Source organism: Pinus tabuliformis, chromosome Q, assembly GCF_031772625.1.
Source record: "Pinus tabuliformis cultivar Carrire ecotype Pingquan chromosome Q, CPIR1, whole genome shotgun sequence".
NCBI classification, from domain to species: Eukaryota; Viridiplantae; Streptophyta; class Pinopsida; order Pinales; family Pinaceae; genus Pinus; species Pinus tabuliformis.
In genome coordinates, this window is record NC_142296.1 from 1132034012 (window position 1) to 1132053073 (window position 19062).

At 39.2% G+C, this 19062-nt stretch overlaps 3 protein-coding genes and 1 pseudogene across 5 annotated transcripts; all 4 read right to left on the minus strand.

Moving 5' to 3' along the window:
* Positions 1–1179: 1179 nt before the first annotated feature.
* LOC149223530 (uncharacterized) lies at positions 1180–2572 on the minus strand. 2 transcript variants are annotated; one of them, XM_089385856.1, is made up of 2 exons: positions 1888–2572; positions 1180–1433 (listed from the first exon to the last, which is right to left on the minus strand). In XM_089385856.1, exon 1 carries the CDS (start codon positions 2294–2296, stop codon positions 1904–1906), a length of 393 nt encoding a protein of 130 aa, XP_089241982.1. In that variant the 5' UTR covers positions 2297–2572; the 3' UTR covers positions 1180–1433; positions 1888–1903. The 2 variants fall into 2 exon arrangements, with proteins under 2 accessions (XP_089241982.1, XP_089241981.1); XM_089385855.1 differs by lacking the exon at positions 1180–1433 and adding an exon at positions 1452–1568 and having other exon boundaries at positions 1888–2571.
* A 2327-nt stretch (positions 2573–4899) lies between these two features.
* Positions 4900–5575, minus strand: LOC149223531 (uncharacterized). Its single transcript, XM_089383329.1, has one exon. It carries the CDS (start codon positions 5422–5424, stop codon positions 4945–4947), a length of 480 nt encoding a protein of 159 aa, XP_089239455.1. The 5' UTR covers positions 5425–5575; the 3' UTR covers positions 4900–4944.
* A 4491-nt stretch (positions 5576–10066) lies between these two features.
* On the minus strand, positions 10067–11410 carry LOC149223532 (uncharacterized). 2 transcript variants are annotated; one of them, XM_089385858.1, is made up of 2 exons: positions 10697–11410; positions 10067–10239 (listed from the first exon to the last, which is right to left on the minus strand). In XM_089385858.1, exon 1 carries the CDS (start codon positions 11103–11105, stop codon positions 10713–10715), a length of 393 nt encoding a protein of 130 aa, XP_089241984.1. In that variant the 5' UTR covers positions 11106–11410; the 3' UTR covers positions 10067–10239; positions 10697–10712. The 2 variants fall into 2 exon arrangements, with proteins under 2 accessions (XP_089241984.1, XP_089241983.1); XM_089385857.1 differs by lacking the exon at positions 10067–10239 and adding an exon at positions 10258–10374.
* A 2157-nt stretch (positions 11411–13567) lies between these two features.
* LOC149223533 (uncharacterized) lies at positions 13568–14127 on the minus strand (annotated as a pseudogene).
* Between the last annotated feature and the right edge of the window lie 4935 nt (positions 14128–19062).

Below are 19062 nucleotides of genomic sequence, written 5' to 3' on the forward strand. Positions count from 1 at the left end.
ATACATCACTTAATCCATAAAACAAGCACCTAAAGTGGGAATAAATCATCTTCTACATGCTACAACACCAAGTCTATGCAGAAGACCTTCCGAATCTACCACAAGTTTCAACATAAGTTCCAAACCAGACCATTAGCAACTTGGCCTATGGCTTATTGTTTATTTTCCCAACACAAAGAAGAGAAACGTGAGGTCATTATCTGTATTACCATCGACTTCAAGGATGAAATTAGAGATTGGGGTTCAGCCCCTACCCAAAATTTGTTACAAGTTGTCATTGTCTTAATGGGAAATCACTAGAGGTGGCTAACATCAATGTTCCAAGTTTCCAGAACACCAAAACGTGAGAATAGCGATATACATCTATGTCTTAAGATAACTGATCTAAGAAAAGGTCTAATGACAGATGAGTATCACTACTCAATGCACTACCCCACTAGTGCCTGAATCCAACCACTGCGCAAAGGAATAAAGACCAACCATAGCAATGTCACTATCTGATTTAGAATTACTTGAATTCTCTAGAATACTCAATGGCACGCTAACCAAACCAAGTTGCGCCTTATCAGGTTCCTCCTACTCATTTACCTATGCATTAGGTTTGCATTCATTTTGCTTTTTGCTTTTTCTTTACTTTATTTTTGCCACAAAATTACAGCCTATGATTGAAAGGGAACATGGGCGCATCTTCAAAGGTGGTGTTCCCTACTGCATTTTCCCCAAAAGAGGGCATGGGAAAACATCCCATTGGAGTACCCCAGTTCCAAAGAACAAGGAGTACCTACCCTCCACTTGGGAACATGTCCCCATGTAACACTGGTTAACATTTATGCATCCGAATTTGACATAGAAAGAACCCATGCTAGATGGCCAACAAACAGCTTAAAGTATATTCACTTCTGCAAGGACTTCACAATAATTAAGAGTCCAAAAGTAAAACAATTTCTTCCCATGCAATGGTGTGTTGGAAATGATGACGGGTACAACCTTAAGGGCCTGTAATGATTATCTAGTATATATTCATTCTGCTAAGGATATTATAACTCTAAAGACTGAAGGCTTCATTCGCCTTGAATGATCATTTGCTTCAAATATAAGGAATACAAAGTTTTTGCCTCTACAATATACTATTGACAGAGACAATACAGAAGACCTTGCCATTATAATTTCATACTTAAGTGAACAAACAAAAGAACACACATTCATGGGCATGCCGTCACATTTCAGACTTGGAAAGAAACATTTTTTGAATCCAAAACCTGCAATTATCATCCATTTAAAATGACATAAAATATTACCTTAAACAACAAATTATGAAAGTAAAACAAAAGTTTTAGATCTGGTTCCTATAGATGATGCAACAAACTTGATTCCCTCTCCTCAAATAATCCTGGCAACCATCTAGTGCCCACGGTGCGTAAAACATGTCTAACCTGAAAATCGACAGCCAAAAAGTAAAACAAAAGTTTTAGATCTGGTTCCTATAGATGATGCAACAAACTTGATTCTGTCTCCTCAAATAATCCTGGCAACCATCTAGTACCCACAGTGCGTAAAACATGTCTAACCTGAAAATCGACAGCCAAATAGGCCAGAAAACTGAAATATTCAGAGACGAATTCGAATACCAATTTGAAAACTGCGTTATCTCTTTAAAAAGAAAATAACTTAAAAAATACATGGCAAGCACCGACTTAATCTTGTTTAGCAGCATCAAAAGAAATATTACTTGCAGTTAGGTGGGCACTACATACACAACGTTTCCATTTCTTAAAAGAACACACAAAACATGACGGTGGATTTGTATATGACTGCAATTCAATAGGCTCCTCATATCTGGAAAACCAGAGACTAAAAACCATTGATAGATCAAAGTCAGCCACCAACCGTGCAGCTGATCTTTTTAATCCGAGCGCTTGAGCTTCTGGATTTGTTCGTTCATGCGTTCGATTCGCAAGACCATGCCTGTGACGCAGAACAGAAGCCAGTAGAGCAGGAGAGCCGAGGCAATAAGCATGAAGTTACGCTGGCTCTTCATGACGGATTTCTGATGGCGAATATGCTCGCTCGGGCTACACAGATTCCCTTCACAACTGGGCCTTGTCTCGTATTTCCAGTAGATATCCATTAGCAGAAACAGACAGAATGGCACTACAGAGAGCATCGGCTTCAATGCGTTGCGAGTAACGACTACCAGTCCCTTCCTGAGGCGATCCAGGCCGGGCATTGTGAGCAACAACAGCATGACGGCCTCTGCACCTGCCGCATATCCCAAGACTACCCATTCCAATGCCATTCTTTCCCAAATAGAGACACTGGGCACTCCTGAATGCTTAAGGCCTTGAGTGGCTGGATCTGAAGAAGATGGTCAGGACCCAATTCAGATGGGAGAAAATCGAGAAGCCCCAAATCGATATTTCCGGTGATCCGTGTCCAAAATGCTTGAAAATCCACCAGAGAATTGTTGTGAAATGCCAAGAGGGGCAAAGGAAGATTATATGGGCAGAGTCAAGAGGAGTGAAAGCGTCTAAACCGTTCGAGGAAGAAAAGTATCTTTGAAAAGGAAGCACCGACTCCCCTCTCGTTCGTGATGAAGTTGCAACCCTCACGTTTGTGATAAAGTTGCAAATAATAATTATTTGCAAGGCCTTTAATCAAGGGAGAAGGTCTCCCTTTAATAAATTTAAGCATCAATGCTACCTGGTGGTAGGAAAAGTATCATTAAAACTATCAGCAAGGTATTTAATATTATTACAAGATTCGTAAGGTCTCTTTTTAAAACGTTATTTGGTGAGATTGGGGGTTGATTTAGCATCAATGTTCCCCTTGGTAATAGGGGAGGTATAAATAAAAAAGTTAACAAGTTCATTAATCTTATTAGTCCCTGCCTCCGGCAATGCAGGGACTCTAGTTAAAGAAGGGAAGATCTTTTTGAAAAGGTTAACTTAGTGAGATGAGATCAGAAGGGGACTACTACTTTTGAGAGGGATTGTTTTTACAGTGGTATGTTTTGGTTATAATTTTCGGGAAATTTTATTTATTTGTATATGGTTTTTTTATTAGTTTATTATAATTATAAAAATAAAATGGATTTAAAACAGAGATAAAAAAGTTGATTTTGGTAGCCCCGAGGGATAGCTCAAATGGTCGAGTTCCCGTTGATAGTACTCTCCCGGTTTGGGAGGTCACGGGGTCAAATCTCCTCGATGCCCTCGGGGTTAGGCCTGATATGGCCGACCGGCAGATCCCTTCGGGTGGAGCTGCCCCGCTTCTCTATGTGGACGTAGCGGCCACTCCGGTGCCCGTGAACCACACTTCAAAAAAAAAAGTTGATTTTGGTAGTATTATTTACGTTATTTTAGTATATAAAATAAAGATTTGATTGAGGCGAGTTTAAATTAAGTAAATATAATAAGTGGGTCAAAAAATGTATTACAAATAAAGAGCACCCTTTAGGTAATAAAAACAATGAAGGATTTTTACAAGGCATGGTGAAAAAAAAAAAAAAAAAAAATTGATTTTGGTAGTATTATTTACGTTATTTTAGTATATAAAATAAAGATTTGATTGAGGCGAGTTTAAATTAAGTAAATATAATAAGTGGGTCAAAAAATGTATTACAAATAAAGAGCACCCTTTAGGTAATAAAAACAATGAAGGATTTTTACAAGGCATGGTGTCTCTGGGTTGGGCCGCCGTTTCAGGAATGAAATTGACTATACTCATACACGTCTCACCCCAAACAGGTAATATTGAGCCAAAAGCAATACTGAGCCGTAAGAGACTTTGGATGCAAAAATTAGTACGTCACACCTTTAAAAAGGGCCTCAACACCCTTATGTTTTGTCCTTTAATCACTAAGGCACTGAGTCGATGTGCGGCCTGTAAGGATGAACTTTCACATAGCTCATGTGAATTGGGCTATGTGTTCTTTGGCCGAAACAGAGCTTTGTGACTTAGCCGATTCGAGGTGTGTATCCATAATTGTATAAATGTGTCTTGTGTCTGGTGTCCGCCGCCCTGCTGGTTTCAACTATATGAAGGAGTACGATTTTGTTGGTCAAGAGTCAGTTTTTTTTGGTCACGAGTTTTTGTCCATTTATATTTGGAGTTGTCTATAATGCGACTTTTTGGAGATTCCGGTGACGGAATCCGGCGGAAGAAATTGAGGTTAAATCTTGATTTCTTGCAGTTAAAATGGTTTTTTAACTGCATATTTGGATTCAGCACCCTCGAAAACCCCTGGGACGCTTTCATTGTGCAGAAACTAGCTATCAAACTTGCGATTCCAATAAATTCCTGCCGGATTTCAACCGGGAAAACCCGCCGGAAAGGCTTTCAAAAAGTCGCGTTATAGACAACTGCTTTATATTTATGATGCCTAATCTTTAGGAGGCATTGTCAGATTAGGTTGTGCTGAAGTCTACATCTCTACAAACATCCCTCAGCCCTCCAACTAGATTTAGGAGTTTATTATGTTGCACTTTATAGTTTAGTATAGGGGTAATGTGTAGATGTAATGTAAGAAATTGTAAGCATTGAATTTATATTAATATATCTAATTTATAATGCATAAATTGCTAAATATTTACATGTCACTTAAAATTAATAGAGAGCCCAAAGAAAAATTAATATAGAGCACAAGGAAAATGTTATACTGTCCATAAAAAGTAATAAAAATAATAAAATTTAAATCTGTTATATTGTAATTTTTTTTATTAATAAAATTCCGAACCATAGTTTAGATTAAAAAAATTCGTAATATACATATTACATTAAAATATATTTAATAGAATTAAGAAATAACTTGAAAAAATACATGGCCAGCACCGAATTAATCTGGTTTAGCAGCATCAAAAGAAATGCTACTTGCAGTTCGGTGGTCACTACATGCTTCACAACGTTTCCATTTCTTAAAAGAACACACAAAACATGGCGGTGGCTTTATATATGACTGCAATTCAATAGGCTCCTCATATCTGGAAAACCAGAGACTAACAACCATTGATAGATCAAAGTCAGCCACCAACCGTGCAGCTGATGCTTGAGCTTCTGGATTTGTTCGTTCATGCGTTCGATTCGCAAGACCATGCCTGTGACGCAGAACAGAAGCCAGTAGAGCAGGAGAGCCGAGGCAATAAGCATAAAGTTACGCTGGCTCTTCATGACGGATTTCTGATGGCGCATATGCTCGCTCGGACTACACAGATGCCCTTCACAACTGGGACTTGTCTCATATTTCCAGTAGATATCCATTAGCAGAAACAGACAGAATGGCACTACAGAGAGCATCGGCTTCAATGCGTTGCGAGTAACGACTACCAGTCCCTTCCTGAGGCGATCCAGGTCGGGCATTGTGAGCAACAACAACATGATGGCCTCTGCACCTGCCGCATATCCCAAGACTACCCATTCCAATGCCATTCTTTCCCAAATAGAGACACTGGGCACTCCTGAATGCTTAAGGCCTTGAGTGGCTGGATCTGAAGAAGATGGTCAGGACCCAATTCAGATGGGAGAAAATCCAGAAGACCCAAATCGATATGTCCGGTGATCCGTGTCGAAAATGCTTGAAACTCCATCACAGAATTGTTGTGAAATGCCCGGGCAGAGTCAAGAGGAGTGGAAGCGTCCAAACCCTTCGAAGAAGAAAAGTATCTTTTGAAAAGGATGCACCGACTCCCCTCTCGTAGGAAAGGTATCATTAAAATTATCAGCAAGGTATTTAATATTATTACAAGAGTTGTAAGGTCTCTTTTAAAAGGTTATTTGGTGAGATTGGGGGTTGATTTAGCATCAATGTTCCCCTTGGTAATACGGGAGGTATAAATAAAAAAGTTAACAAGGTCATTAATCTTATTAAAGAAGGGAAGATCTTTTTAAAAGGTTAACCTAGTGAGATGAGATCAAAGGGGGGACTACTTTTGAGAGGGATTGTTTTTACAGTGGTATGTTTTGGTTATAATTTTCGGGAAATTTTATTTATTTGTATATGATTTTTTTATTAGTTTATTATAATTATAAAAATAAAACGGATTTAAAATAAAGATGAAAAGTTGATTTTGGTAGTATTATTTATGTTAATTATTTTAGCATATAAAACAGAGATGGATAGTTCTTATCTTTATGTGCATGCACTAGACCAAGACTATCAGCCATAAGTCTTAGTGAAGGCCACAAGGAAAGAATGAAGTCTAAAGGATTGGATAAGCATCTGAGTTGGAACTTCTTATGGATTATAGAATCCAAGAAAGAAGTTGTAGACCAATACTATTTGAGATGAGGTAGGGCATCCAAGATAAAAGTAGTCGAAGAGGACCAATATTCTTTGTGGATTCAAGATTGGAAATCCAAGATAAGAATAGCTTTAATAGGATATACCTAGTGAACATCCGGATGGGGTATGTGCCTTAGAGGTAGTGTGGCAGCTCACGTAAAGCCTCTCAACATCATGCTCTCTAATGAAGATGAGCTTGTCAAGTTAAGGCCTTCAATGACAATGTTGGTTGTGATATAGATGCTTGACAAAGATGGCTTATCAATCTCACTCTTCTTATGTGAATGCTTCAAGAATGAGGGAGTGTTGAAAATTGTAACTAGGTTCGGTCTTCATAATGACCTATTTGTAAACATGATATTGTATACTTTCTATAAAGAAAGAAAAAGAAAGAAAACAAAATATTATTTATGTAAAGCATGGGTTTCATACTCAAGTTTGGGTCAAAAGCATGGTCTTCATGCTTATAGGTCTTTATGGGGCAAAGAAGAAATTATGACATGTATTATAGTTCCATTTGGACTCCAGTCAAGGTGAAGTCAGCCTAAAGAAGGGTTATTCGACCCCTCAAGAAGGCTATAAATAAAAGGAGCTCGACGCATTTAAGACGCACATCTAAGACAAGTTCAATCTACAATAGCTAAGGAAGATAAAGAGTTGGAAGGACAAAGGAAGGAAGAATTGGTTTATCTATTTTTTTGTCCACATGTGTGAAGCTGCTAGGGTTTCTGTGTAGTTGCTAGTTCCAGGAGGTTGAAATTGAAAGGTCAAAATTCTGAGAAGAAGTTGTAGGGCCGATATTCTATAGCAAAGTTGTGATAGGTGAAAGTTTGGAAGTTGCCTTGGAGAAAATATTGTTGGGGAATTGACTTGGTGGTTTGGAGGGTTTTGGGCTTTGCTCTTTAGGCCTTGGAAGTCTCTTTGTGAATAGATTCTATAAGAAGAGAAGCATTTTTCTAGGTTCTCCCCTTGGAGGGGTTTTGCCTTGGCTCCTATATCTTGTGTAATTTGTCTTGTTGTGATCTTCATTATTTTGGTAATTGCTTGATGAATAAGATCTAATAATGTAATAAAAGGTTAACACATATCACAAGTAATTATCAAGTTAAGGAAAATCTCTATAATCTCTAAGTCTTTTGATTTTCCAACATTTACGAAGACAGATTCTTCTCCCAAATACTCACCTCTTGCTAGGATCAATTCCTTTTGGCACAGTAACCACTTCACCGCCCATGAAGTTGACCTCCAGTCCTCTCTCTTCCATGGCCAAAACTGATAGGAGATTTGTCTCCACGTCCATGATACCTCCTAAGTCCATCAACAACTTAATGCTACAACTGCTCTCTACTGCACACTTGGTATTGTCATCAGGGTCTACATATATAATGTATATCTCTAGGCTCCTTGGTCATGTTGGTAAAGATGTCTTAAGATCCAATCATGTAATGAGATGATCCATTGTCCACAAACCAAACACCTCTCGTGACAATTCAAGAAAGGCATGACACTAAGGCAGAGTTCTCAACTTTTTAGCCAACTCGTCCATTTGTACACTGGTTTTCATGGTTGTCTTTCCCTTTCCCTTCTTCTTGTTTAGACACTCACTAAAAAAATGCTCTAACTTGTGACATGCAAAGCACTTGACTTTGCTCATGTCCTCCTTTTTACCCTATGAAGGACCACCTCCATTCTAGTTCTACTTGGCCTTCCCTTTGCCCTTTTTCACTTGCACAGCAAGAAAAAGCTCCTCTTTCTCCTCACCACTCATGTGTTGTCCTCTGGTTAATGAATTATCCCATATCTCCTAATACCAATCCAAATTTATTTTCTCACAACAATTATTTATTCCCAACAATTTATTTTATTGACCAAATAAATTTTGAATTGTTGAAAAATAAAATCATTGGTATTTTAACTTCCAGAAATTTACATGTTGTAGAAATAAAATCAAAGAGAGATCAATCACACATTACAATAGATAAACAACCACAACAATTTTCCTTCATTGATTAGTCTCAAGAAAACCAACATTTTAACCCACAAAGAAAATACAAAAGAATATGCATTGACTAGAACCTGTAACTCAGCCGCACTGGAAGAATTTGACCCTAGGTATTTCGGCCCCCTTGGAAATTATCCTCAGAAGAAATCTGACATTTTTCTACCCACCTCTTACTAACAACTTGGCCCTCACAAACCAGCCTCTCTTACAATTTGATATCCTTATTTCAGCAATTTAGCCCTGCAATCCCCAACAATTTGGGGCCTCCTAGAAATGCTCTCAAATCCACCTGAACTCTTCCTCCTTTGTGCTACAGTGTAGTTGAGCCTCTCGCTCTAGAGAAAATCACTTTCTCCACTTGTGTGCCTTCACCTCTCCCTTAGGCTTATTTTATAAACTTCATCAAGCCTGAATCCCTAACCCTAATCTCTCTTCTACAATATCTAGGAGATCAACCGTTGAAATCATTCCTAAGTCACTTAAATAATTTCATTATTTATCCTTAAAAGTTGACTTAGTAGTCCACAATAATTAATCGACTTTAATTATTGAATATTTTTAAACTTGGGAAAGAAGAAATACATCACTTAATCCATAAAGCAAGCACCTAAAGTGGGAATAAATCATCTTCTACATGCTACAACACCAAGTCTATGCAGAAGACCTTCCGAATCTACCACAAGTTTCAACATAAGTTCCAAACCAGACCATTAGCAACTTGGCCTATGGCTTATTGTTTATTTTCCCAACACAAAGAAGAGAAACGTGAGGTCATTATCTGTATTACCACCGACTTCAAAGATGAAATTAGAGATTGAGGTCCAGACCCTACCCAAAATTTGTTACAGGTTGTCATTGTCTTAATGGAAAATCACTACAGGTGGCTAACATCAATGTTCCAAGTTTCCAGAACACCAAAACGTGAGAATAGTGATATACATCTATGTCTTAAGATAACTGATCTAAGAAAATGTCTAATGACAAATGAGTATCACTATTCAATGGACCAACCATGGCAATGTCACTATCTGATTTAGAATTACTTGAATTCTCTAGAATACTCAGTGGCACGCTAACCAAACCAAGTTGCGCCTTATCAGGTTTCCTCCTACTCATTTACCTATGCATTAGGTTTGCATTCATTTTACTTTTTGCTTTTCCTTTACTTTATTTTTGCCACAAAATTACAGCCTATGATTGAAAGGGAACATGGGCGCGTCTTCAAAGGTTGTGTTCCCTACTGCATTTTCCCCAAAAGAGGGCATGGGAAAACATCCCATTGGAGTACCCCAGTTCCAAAGAACAAGGAGTACATACCCTTGGGAACATGTCCGCATGTAACACTGGTTAACATTTATGCATCCGAATTTGACATAGAAAGAACCCATGCCTGATGGCCAACAAACAGCTTAAAGTATATTCACTTCTGCAAGGACTTCACAATAATTAAGAGTCCAAAAGTAAAACAATTTCTTCCCATGCAATGGTGTGTTGGAAATGATGACGGGTACAACCTTACGGGCCTGTAATGATTATCTAGTATATATTCATTCTGCTAAGGATATTATAACTCGAAAGACTGAAGGCTTCATTGGCCTTGAATGATCATTTGCTTCAAATATAAGGGCTACAAAGTTTTTGCCTCTACAATATAATATTGACAGAGACAATACAGAAGACCTTGCCATTATAATTTCATACTTAAGTGAACAAACAGAAGAACACACATTCATGGGCATGCCGTCACATTTCAGACTTGGAAAGAAACATTTTTTTAATCCAAAAACTGCAATTATCATCCATTTAAAATGACATAAAATATTACCTTAAACAACAAATTATGAAAGTAAAACAAAAGTTTTAGATCTGGTTCCTATAGATGATGCAACAAACTTGATTCTGTCTCCTCAAATAATCCTGGCAACCATCTAGTGCCCACAGTGCGTAAAACATGTCTAACCTGAAAATCGACAGCCAAAAAGTAAAACAAAAGTTTTAGATCTGGTTCCTATAGATGATGCAACAAACTTGATTCTGTCTCCTCAAATAATCCTGGCAACCATCTAGTTCCCACAGTGCGTAAAACATGTCTAACCTGAAAATCGACAGCCAAATAGGCCAGAAAACTGAAATATTCAGAGATGAATTCGAATACCAATTTGAAAACTGCGTTATCTCTTTAAAAAGAAAATAACTTAAAAAATACATGGCAAGCACCGACTTAATCTTGTTTAGCAGCATCAAAAGAAATACGACTTGCAGTTAGGTGGGCACTACATACTTCACAACGTTTCCATTTCTTAAAAGAACACACAAAACATGACAGTGGCTTTATATATGACTGCAATTCAATAGGCTCCTCATATCTGGAAAACCAGAGACTAAAAACCATTGATAGATCAAAGTCAGCCACCAACCGTGCAGCTGATCTTTTTAATCCGAGCGCTTGAGCTTCTGGATTTGTTCGTTCATGCGTTCGATTCGCAAGACCATGCCTGTGACGCAGAACAGAAGCCAGTAGAGCAGGAGAGCCGAGGCAATAAGCATGAAGTTACGCTGGCTCTTCATGACGGATTTCTGATGGCGCATATGCTCGCTGGGGCTACACAGATGCCCTTCGCAACTGGGACTTGTCTCATATTTCCAGTAGATATCCATTAGCAGAAACAGACAGAATGGCACTACAGAGAGCATCGGCTTCAATGCGTTGCGAGTAACGACTACCAGTCCCTTCCTGAGGCGATCCAGGCCCGGCATTGTCAGCAACAACAGCATGATGGCCTCTGCACCTGCCGCATATCCCAAGACTACCCATTCCAATGCCATTCTTTCCCAAATAGAGACACTGGGCACTCCTGAATGCTTAAGGTCTTGAGTGGCTGGATCTGAAGAAGATCGTCAGCACCCAATTCAGATGGGAGAAAATCCAGAAGACCCAAATCGATATTTCCGGTGATCCGTGTCGAAAATGCTTGAAAATCCACCAGAGAATTGTTGTGAAATGCCAAGAGGGGCAAAGGAAGATTATATGGGCAGAGTCAAGAGGAGTGAAAGCGTCCAAACCCTTCGAAGAAGAAAAGTATCTTTGAAAAGGAAGCACCGACTCCCCTCTCGTTCGTGATAAAGTTGCAAATAATAAATATTTGCAAGGCCTTTAATCAAGGGAGAAGGTCTCCTTTTAATAAATTTAAGCATCAATGCTACCTGGTGGTAGGAAAAGTATAATTAAAATTATCAGCAAGGTATTTAATATTATTATAAGAGTTGTAAGGTCTCTTTTTTAAAAGGTTACTTGGTGAGATTGGGGGTAGATTTAGCATCAATGTTCCCCTTGGTAATAGGGGAGGTATAAATAAAAAAGTTAACCATAATTTTCGGGAAATTGTATTTATTTGTATATGGGTTTTTTATTAGTTTATTATAATTATAAGAATAAAATGGATTTAAAATAGAGATGAAAAGTTGATTTTGGTAGTATTATTTATGTTAATTATTTTAGTATATAAAACAAAGACTTATTTGAGGTGAGGTCAAATTCAGTAAATATAATAAGTGCTTAAATTAAGGAAAAAAATGTTTAGATTAAAAATATTCATAATATACATATTACATTAAAAAAAATTATGAAATAACCTAAAAAAATACATGGCAAGCACCGAATGAATTTTGTTTAGCAGCATCAAAAGAAATACTGCTTAATAGAATTAAGAAATAAGCTTAATACATCGCAAGCCCCAAATACCGCTTGCAATTCGGTGGGCACTACAAACTTTACAACATTTCCAAGAGGGGCTGGCAAGGTCCAGGTCTCTGCTCAATTTGCAAATCTGAGGATGAAACAAACTGTCATATGTTCCTTCTCTGTCAGAAAATGCAGCAGATATGGCAAGCTCTGGAAATTTTATATGGATTCCCTCATGCTTCTCACTCATCCATACAAGAGGCTTTTGTTTGGTGGCGCAGTGAAAAAGAATCCTGGAGGCCGATTTTTATCATTACGTTATGGTGCATATGGAGATGGAGGAACAACAAAATCTTTAAGGAAAGTAAGGAGCCTTTCATGGGAATCATCCAAGGCATATCTTTTCTTTTTGATTCCTTACGTGAAAAGCCTCCCAAGGAAAAAAGATTAAATCCCAACATGGATGATCTGTTTCATAACATGTTCCTGAAAGCGTTCTTTGATGGAGCGGCACAAAGCAACTCTTGTGGCTGTGGAATCCACATCATCATGGATGAAAATACTCAATTTCTTATTTTGTGGAATGGAGGAAAAGGGAAAAAAGATTAAATCCCAACATGGATGATCTGTTTCATAACATGTTCCCGAAAGCATTCTTTGATGGAGCGACACAAAGCAACTCTTGTCGCGGAATCCACATCATCATGGATGAAAATACTCAATTTCTTATTTCGTGGAATGGAGGAAAAGGATCCGGCTGCAAAGTGGAGGCGATGGCTCTCGCGGGGCTTCTCTCTTTCTGTTTCTTCTTTAACATTCAGGGCGTCTCAATTTTGGGGGATTCCAAAGTAATGGTTAATTTTGTTCTGGGAAAAATCCATATTAGCAATCCTCACCTTGCGGATGAACAGCATTGTTTTCCTATGGGAAAGGATGGAAGGTTGTTCCATTCAGCGCATTTACAGGTTACAGAACAAGAAGGCAAACAGTTTATCAAAGGAAGGTCTATTTACAGCTCCAGGTATATGGCACATGAAGGTAATTTCAGACAAGCAAGTGTTCTCTATCACAGAAGTTTCTTTACCTGATGCATAATATCATCTCGCTGGTGTCAGGTATGTTTTTTCAATTTTGTCCTTGCTGTCCTCATTATGATTTTGTCAATCACTTTTTTGGAATTTGCATTGTTTCCTCCACGAAGGATCTTAGTTCTCCAAATGTTTGTATTTGCAAAATATCGTCTTTGAGGCCTCTATTACAAAGAATAGCTGTCTTTTGGGATGATCATCGATTTATGTTTTTAGGGATTTCTATCCTCTTTCTCAGATTTTTTTCTGTAATAAATTATTAGTCCGTTTCTAGCTCATATACAGTTTCTATCTAACAATGTATTCTGATCATTATATTCCTTATATAATATAATCACACTTTTCCGTTCCTGAAAAAAAAAAAACTTCACAACGTTTCCATTTCTTAAAAGAACACACAAAACATGACGGTGGCTTTATATATGACGGCGATTCAATAGGCTCCTCATATCTGGAAAACCAGAGACTAAAAACCATTGATAGATCAAAGTCAGCCACCAACCGTGCAGCTGATGTTTTTAATCCGAGCGCCTGAACTCCGGGAGTTGCTCGTTCATGCGTTCGATCGCAAGACCATGCCTGTGACGCAGAACAGAAGCCAGTAGAGCAGGAGAGCCGAGGCAGTAAGCATGAATTTACACTGGCTCTTCATGACGGATTTCTGATGGCGCATATGCTCGCTCGGGCTACACAGATGCCCTTCACAACTGGGACTTGTCTCATATTTCCAGTAGATATCCATTAGCAGTAACAGACAGAATGGCACTACAGGGAGCATCTGCTTCAATACTTTGCGAGTAACGACTGCCAGTCCCTTCCTGAGGCGTCCCAGGCCAGGCATTGTGAGCAACAACAGCATGATGGCCTCTGCACCTGCCGCATATCCCAAGACTACCCATTCCAATGCCATTCTTTCCCAAATAGAGACACTGGGCACTCCTGAATGCTTAAGGCCTTGAGTGGCTGGATCTGAAAAGATCGTCAGGACCCAATTCAGATGGGGATCCGTGTCGAAAATGCTTGAAAATCCACCAGAGAATTGTTGTGAAATGCCCAGAGGGGCAAAGGAAGATTATATGGGCAGAGTCCAGAGGAGTGAAAGCGTCCAAACTCATCGAGGAAGGAAAGTACATTTGAAAACGAAGCACCGACTCCCCTCTCGTTCGTTCTCGCTAGTCAAGAGAGATAGGCTGCTTTTGATAAATTTAAGCGTCAATGCTACCCTAGGAAAAGTATCATTCAAATTATCAAAGGTATTTGATATTTTTTTTTCAGTACGCTCAAAGGTATTTAATATTATTACAATAGTTGTAAGGTCTTTTTTAAAAGGTTATTTGGTGAGATTGGGGGTTGATTTAGCATCAATGTTCCCTGGGTAATAGGGGAGGTATAAATAAAAAAGTTAACAAGGTCATTAATCTTATTAAAGAAGGGAAGATCTTTTTTAAAAGGTTAACTTAGTGAGATGAGATCAGAGGGGTGACTACTTTTGAGAGGGATTGTTTTTATAGTGGAATGTTTTGGTTATAATTTTCGGGAAATTTTGAGAGGGATTGTTTTTATAGTGGAATGTTTTGGTTATAATTTTCGGGAAATTTTATTTATTTGTATATGGTTTTTTTATTAGTTTATTATAATTATAAAAATAAAATGGATTTAAAGTAGAGATGAAAAGTTGATTTTGGTAGTATTATTTATGTTAATTATTTTAGTATATAAAATAAAGACTTGAGTGAGGTGAGGTCAAATTAAGTAAATATAATAAGTGGGTCAAATTAAGAAAAAAATGTTTTTTTCAATTAGATTTAGGAGTTATATTGTGTTGCACTCTATAGTCTAATGTACGGGTAATGTATAGATGCAATGTAAGAAAGTTTGTAAACATTGAATTTATATTAATATGTCTAATTTATAATGTCTAAATTGCTAAATATTTACATGTCAGTTAAAATTAATATAGAGCCCAAGGAAGATGTTGTAGTGTCCATAAAAAGTAATAAAAATAATAAAATTCAAATTTGTTACATTGTAAATTTTTTTTTTATTAATAAAATTACGAACAACTGTTTAGATTAAAAAAAATCATAATGTGCATATTACATTAAAATATATATAATAGAATTACGAACAACTTTTTAGATTAACAAAAATCATAATATACATATTACAGTAAAATATATAAGTAGCATGGGTGGCAGGAGCGGGAGGGATTCTCATTAATCCTGAAGGAATCATTGAATATAGATATGCTTGGGGGCTTGGATGGAAATCCAACAACCAAGCATAAGTGTATGGCTTGTTCCTCGACCTCACACTGGCTCAAAAAAATGGCATAAAAACAATACAGGTTTTAAGAGACTCTGTGATAATTATTAGGCATATGATCTATGCTTCATCAGCTAAAAACGCTACCTTGAACCAAATTATCAAGAGATCCCAGGGGTTGATCCCCTCCTTCGAATTGGTGTCTTTCTTCCATATTCTTAGAGGAAATAACCACGAAGTTGATAAACAGGCTAACCATGCATGCCAGTTAAGAGAAGAAAGGTGCATTGTGAATGAGGTCGTGAGCATGACTAACATCCCATAAGTGTGTTGATGAGATACAAATTTTGGATTGTGGAAGTTGCTCTTAGCCTTGCAAGGAACTCTCAACATATTTTGGAATTGGAAATATTGCTTTCAAATTTCTTAAGGTGGCTATTTGGCCCTTCCACCCTCCCTTTAGCCTTCCCCCTTTCCTTTCCATCCCCTCCCCTTCCCTTCGCCTCCCCTCTTCCCTATTTATCCCCTCCCCCATCCCTTTCCTCTGCCATTCTCCTCTCATTATCCCCATTGCTCCCCTCTCCCATCCAATCCCGCCTCCCCTCCTTCCCGCCTTGTTCTCCACGAAAACACAGTCATTGTTGTGCTTTGTAGAAGGAAGGCCCAACATGTAATCCATGGAGATGGATTACCAAGGTCGACTAGGAGTAGGCAAAGAGGTGTATAGGCCTTGCTTCTTGATGGTTGGTTTGGCAATGGTGCAGGCAGTGCAGGATTTAATGTACCTCCCAACATCTTAACGAAGGTTCAGCCAATAAAAATACTTCTACAGTACTGCCACTGTTTTCTCTACTCTGAAATGTCCAGCGACCCGAATATAGTGCGCCTCCCAAATCATCTTGACACACTCGCTTGAAGGAACACAGATGTGTCCCAGGTGGCATAACAGTGCATCCTAGAGGTGAAAATTTTGAACTTGCTTACCTTCCAGGAGTCTTTGGTATGTTCTACCGAATTCTGGATTGCAAGATGTGGCCACCCCGAAGTCTCGTGCCCACAGGAGTCAAGCACAGTGATCAGCGCCATGATTAGTGGTCGGCTGAAGCAATCTGCAACATTATTCGTGTTTCCCTTCTTGTACTTAATATTCAAATGGAATTGTTGCAGGTATGTGGACCATTTCTTATGGCGATCATTCTGCAACTTCCCTTGTGTCTGCATTAACTGCAGGGGTCAGTGGTCTGTGTGGATGACTGTTTCCTTCCCCATAATGTAATGCTTCCATTAACAACAGTCATGCACAATGGAATACATTTCTTTGTCGTAAGTGGGATACTTTCGAACGGTGTTTGAGTGTCTCACTATGGTAAGCCACTGGATGCCCTTGCTGAGTAAGAACTGCACCAATAGCATAGTCGGAGGTGTTTGTCTCAATCTCAAATGGTTGCTGCAAGTCTGGTAATGTGAGCACTCATGAAGAACAGCGGCGGTGCTTCAAATCGGAAAACACCTTCTGTTTGGTTTCGAACCAAAAAAACTTTGCTTTCGCTCCGCCCTTGGTGACTTGACTTAAAGGCCAAGTGATATGAGAGAACCCCAACATGAACCTGTGGTAGAAATTGGCAAGACCTAAAAAGATGCGGAGCTCTGTTAGAGTGGTTGGGGCTGGCTAATCCTGAATGACTTGTATCTTGGTTGGGTCCACATGCACACCCTACTCATCAATGATGTACCCCAGATATTGAACCTGGGTCATGAGAAAAGTGCATTTCTCCAAATTGGCACACAGCTTGTGTTGTCGTAGGGTTTGAAGGACCTGTCAAATATGGACGAAGTGTTCTTCCCAACTTTAGTTGAAGATCAATATGTCATCTAAATACAACACCATGAATGCATTGGTGAAGGGTCACAAGATATCATCCATCAATCTCACGAAGGTTGCGGGGGTATTCGTCAACTTGAAAGGCATGACCAACCATTCGAAATGACCCTCCTTAGATTTGAAGGTAGTCTGCCACACATCGGAGTGTTTGATAGGCACCTAGTGATAACCAGACTTCAAGTCAATCTTGCTGAAATATTTAGCCCCCTTGAGCTAGTCTAGAAGGTCATCAATCTGTGGGATTGGGTACCTATTCTGGACAGTGATCTTGTTCAACACTCGATAGTCAATACAGAGTCTTCAGGTCCCATCCTTCTTCTATACCAATACATTCGGGCTCCCACAGGGTGATGAGATTGGCCTGATGTTCCCTTTCTGCAACAACTCTTGAATCTGCCTCTTGATTTCATCATTCTCCACAATAAAGCGTTGATAGATTGGTCCATTGGGTAGCGGCGTGCCCAGGGTCAGATCGATGGAGTGCTTAACTTGACAGTGCAGAGGTACCCCTACAGGTGAGGCGAAAATGTCCCTGTACTCCTCCAAAACCTTGTCCATCTATTGTTGTTATGTGGAGGAGCCCTATCTGGAAGTCATGGCTGCATCCTTCTTCTTGCCCTGAGGGTGAATCATAAGGAAAACAAATTTCTTGGTCTATGAAATGATCTTACTGCATTGCTTTGTTGTGATCAAAGAGATGGTAGTAGGCGGGGCTACCTCTAGTATCCTCTACAACTTATTACCCAGAGTAATGCGAGGTCTAGACTCATATACAACATGTTGCTTCAACAAGTATGGTTATCCTAATAATACATCACAAATTTTAAGAGGAGCAACATCACACAATACCTCATCCGTGAAGGGCTTGATGATGTAGGGAATGCAGCACTGCTGGCTGACGCAGAGATCTCGTCCTTGGTGAAGCCACCCGATGGTGTACGGTTGCGGATGTGTTATTGTTAGTAGGCCCAACTGCTTCATGACCTCTACTAAAATGAGGTTCTTTTGGCTCCCGCTATCAACAATGAGTTGTAGTGGAGAACCTTTCACCCACATCTGTGAGTGGAAGAGGCGTCCCCCCTCCTCTGGATCTTCAAGATCATTCTTCTAGATCTTGGTGGTGGCCACAACGGCACTGGGCTCTGCATCAATGATCTACTTCCCTTTGTCATTCCCCTTGTCGGGTTCTAACTTAGAGTCGGAACATGCATCTGATTCGGAACCCTTTAGCTCGGCCACCAGTGATTGCGACACTCACTTGTGTTGTGAGTGTGAGCTCTTTGGCCTTTGCTCTATGGTTTGGGGGCACATTTTCCTTGCTTCGCATTCGCAAATCCAAAGTGTCGCTTCTTCTGTTTAAAATTTCCCTCAATCTTGATAGTGTATCGATATGTCGTGTCGAGCGAGGAGATGTCCAGGAACTCCATCTCGTCCAAGATGTATTTGTGTAGACAGTCGCGGTACTTGAGTACCAAATGCTACTCAAAATCCTAGATACGTAACTTCGTGCGGAGGGTATGGAAAACATTTGTGAACTTCGGCACATCTTGGCCCCTTCCCTGTCATAGCGTGATCCACTTTATGTATGTATCTTCATAGCTCCCGATAAGGTAATATTGTTCCTTGATGGTGTCTCAGAAAGAATCCCAAGTGGGTGCGGCTGAAAACAGTGAGGATTCCCTCTCGTCCTTTTGTTCAAAGTAGGTTTCCCACCAGTTCTTGACGTGTGGGGCGGCTTTGAGAAGTGCAAAAGTAATATTTTCCTGATTGGAAAAGTCTTGAACTGGAAAATATCCTTTCAACAGATTCAACATTTATCTACGGGGTCTACATCTATCTGACCCTCAAATATGGGAATATCAAAGT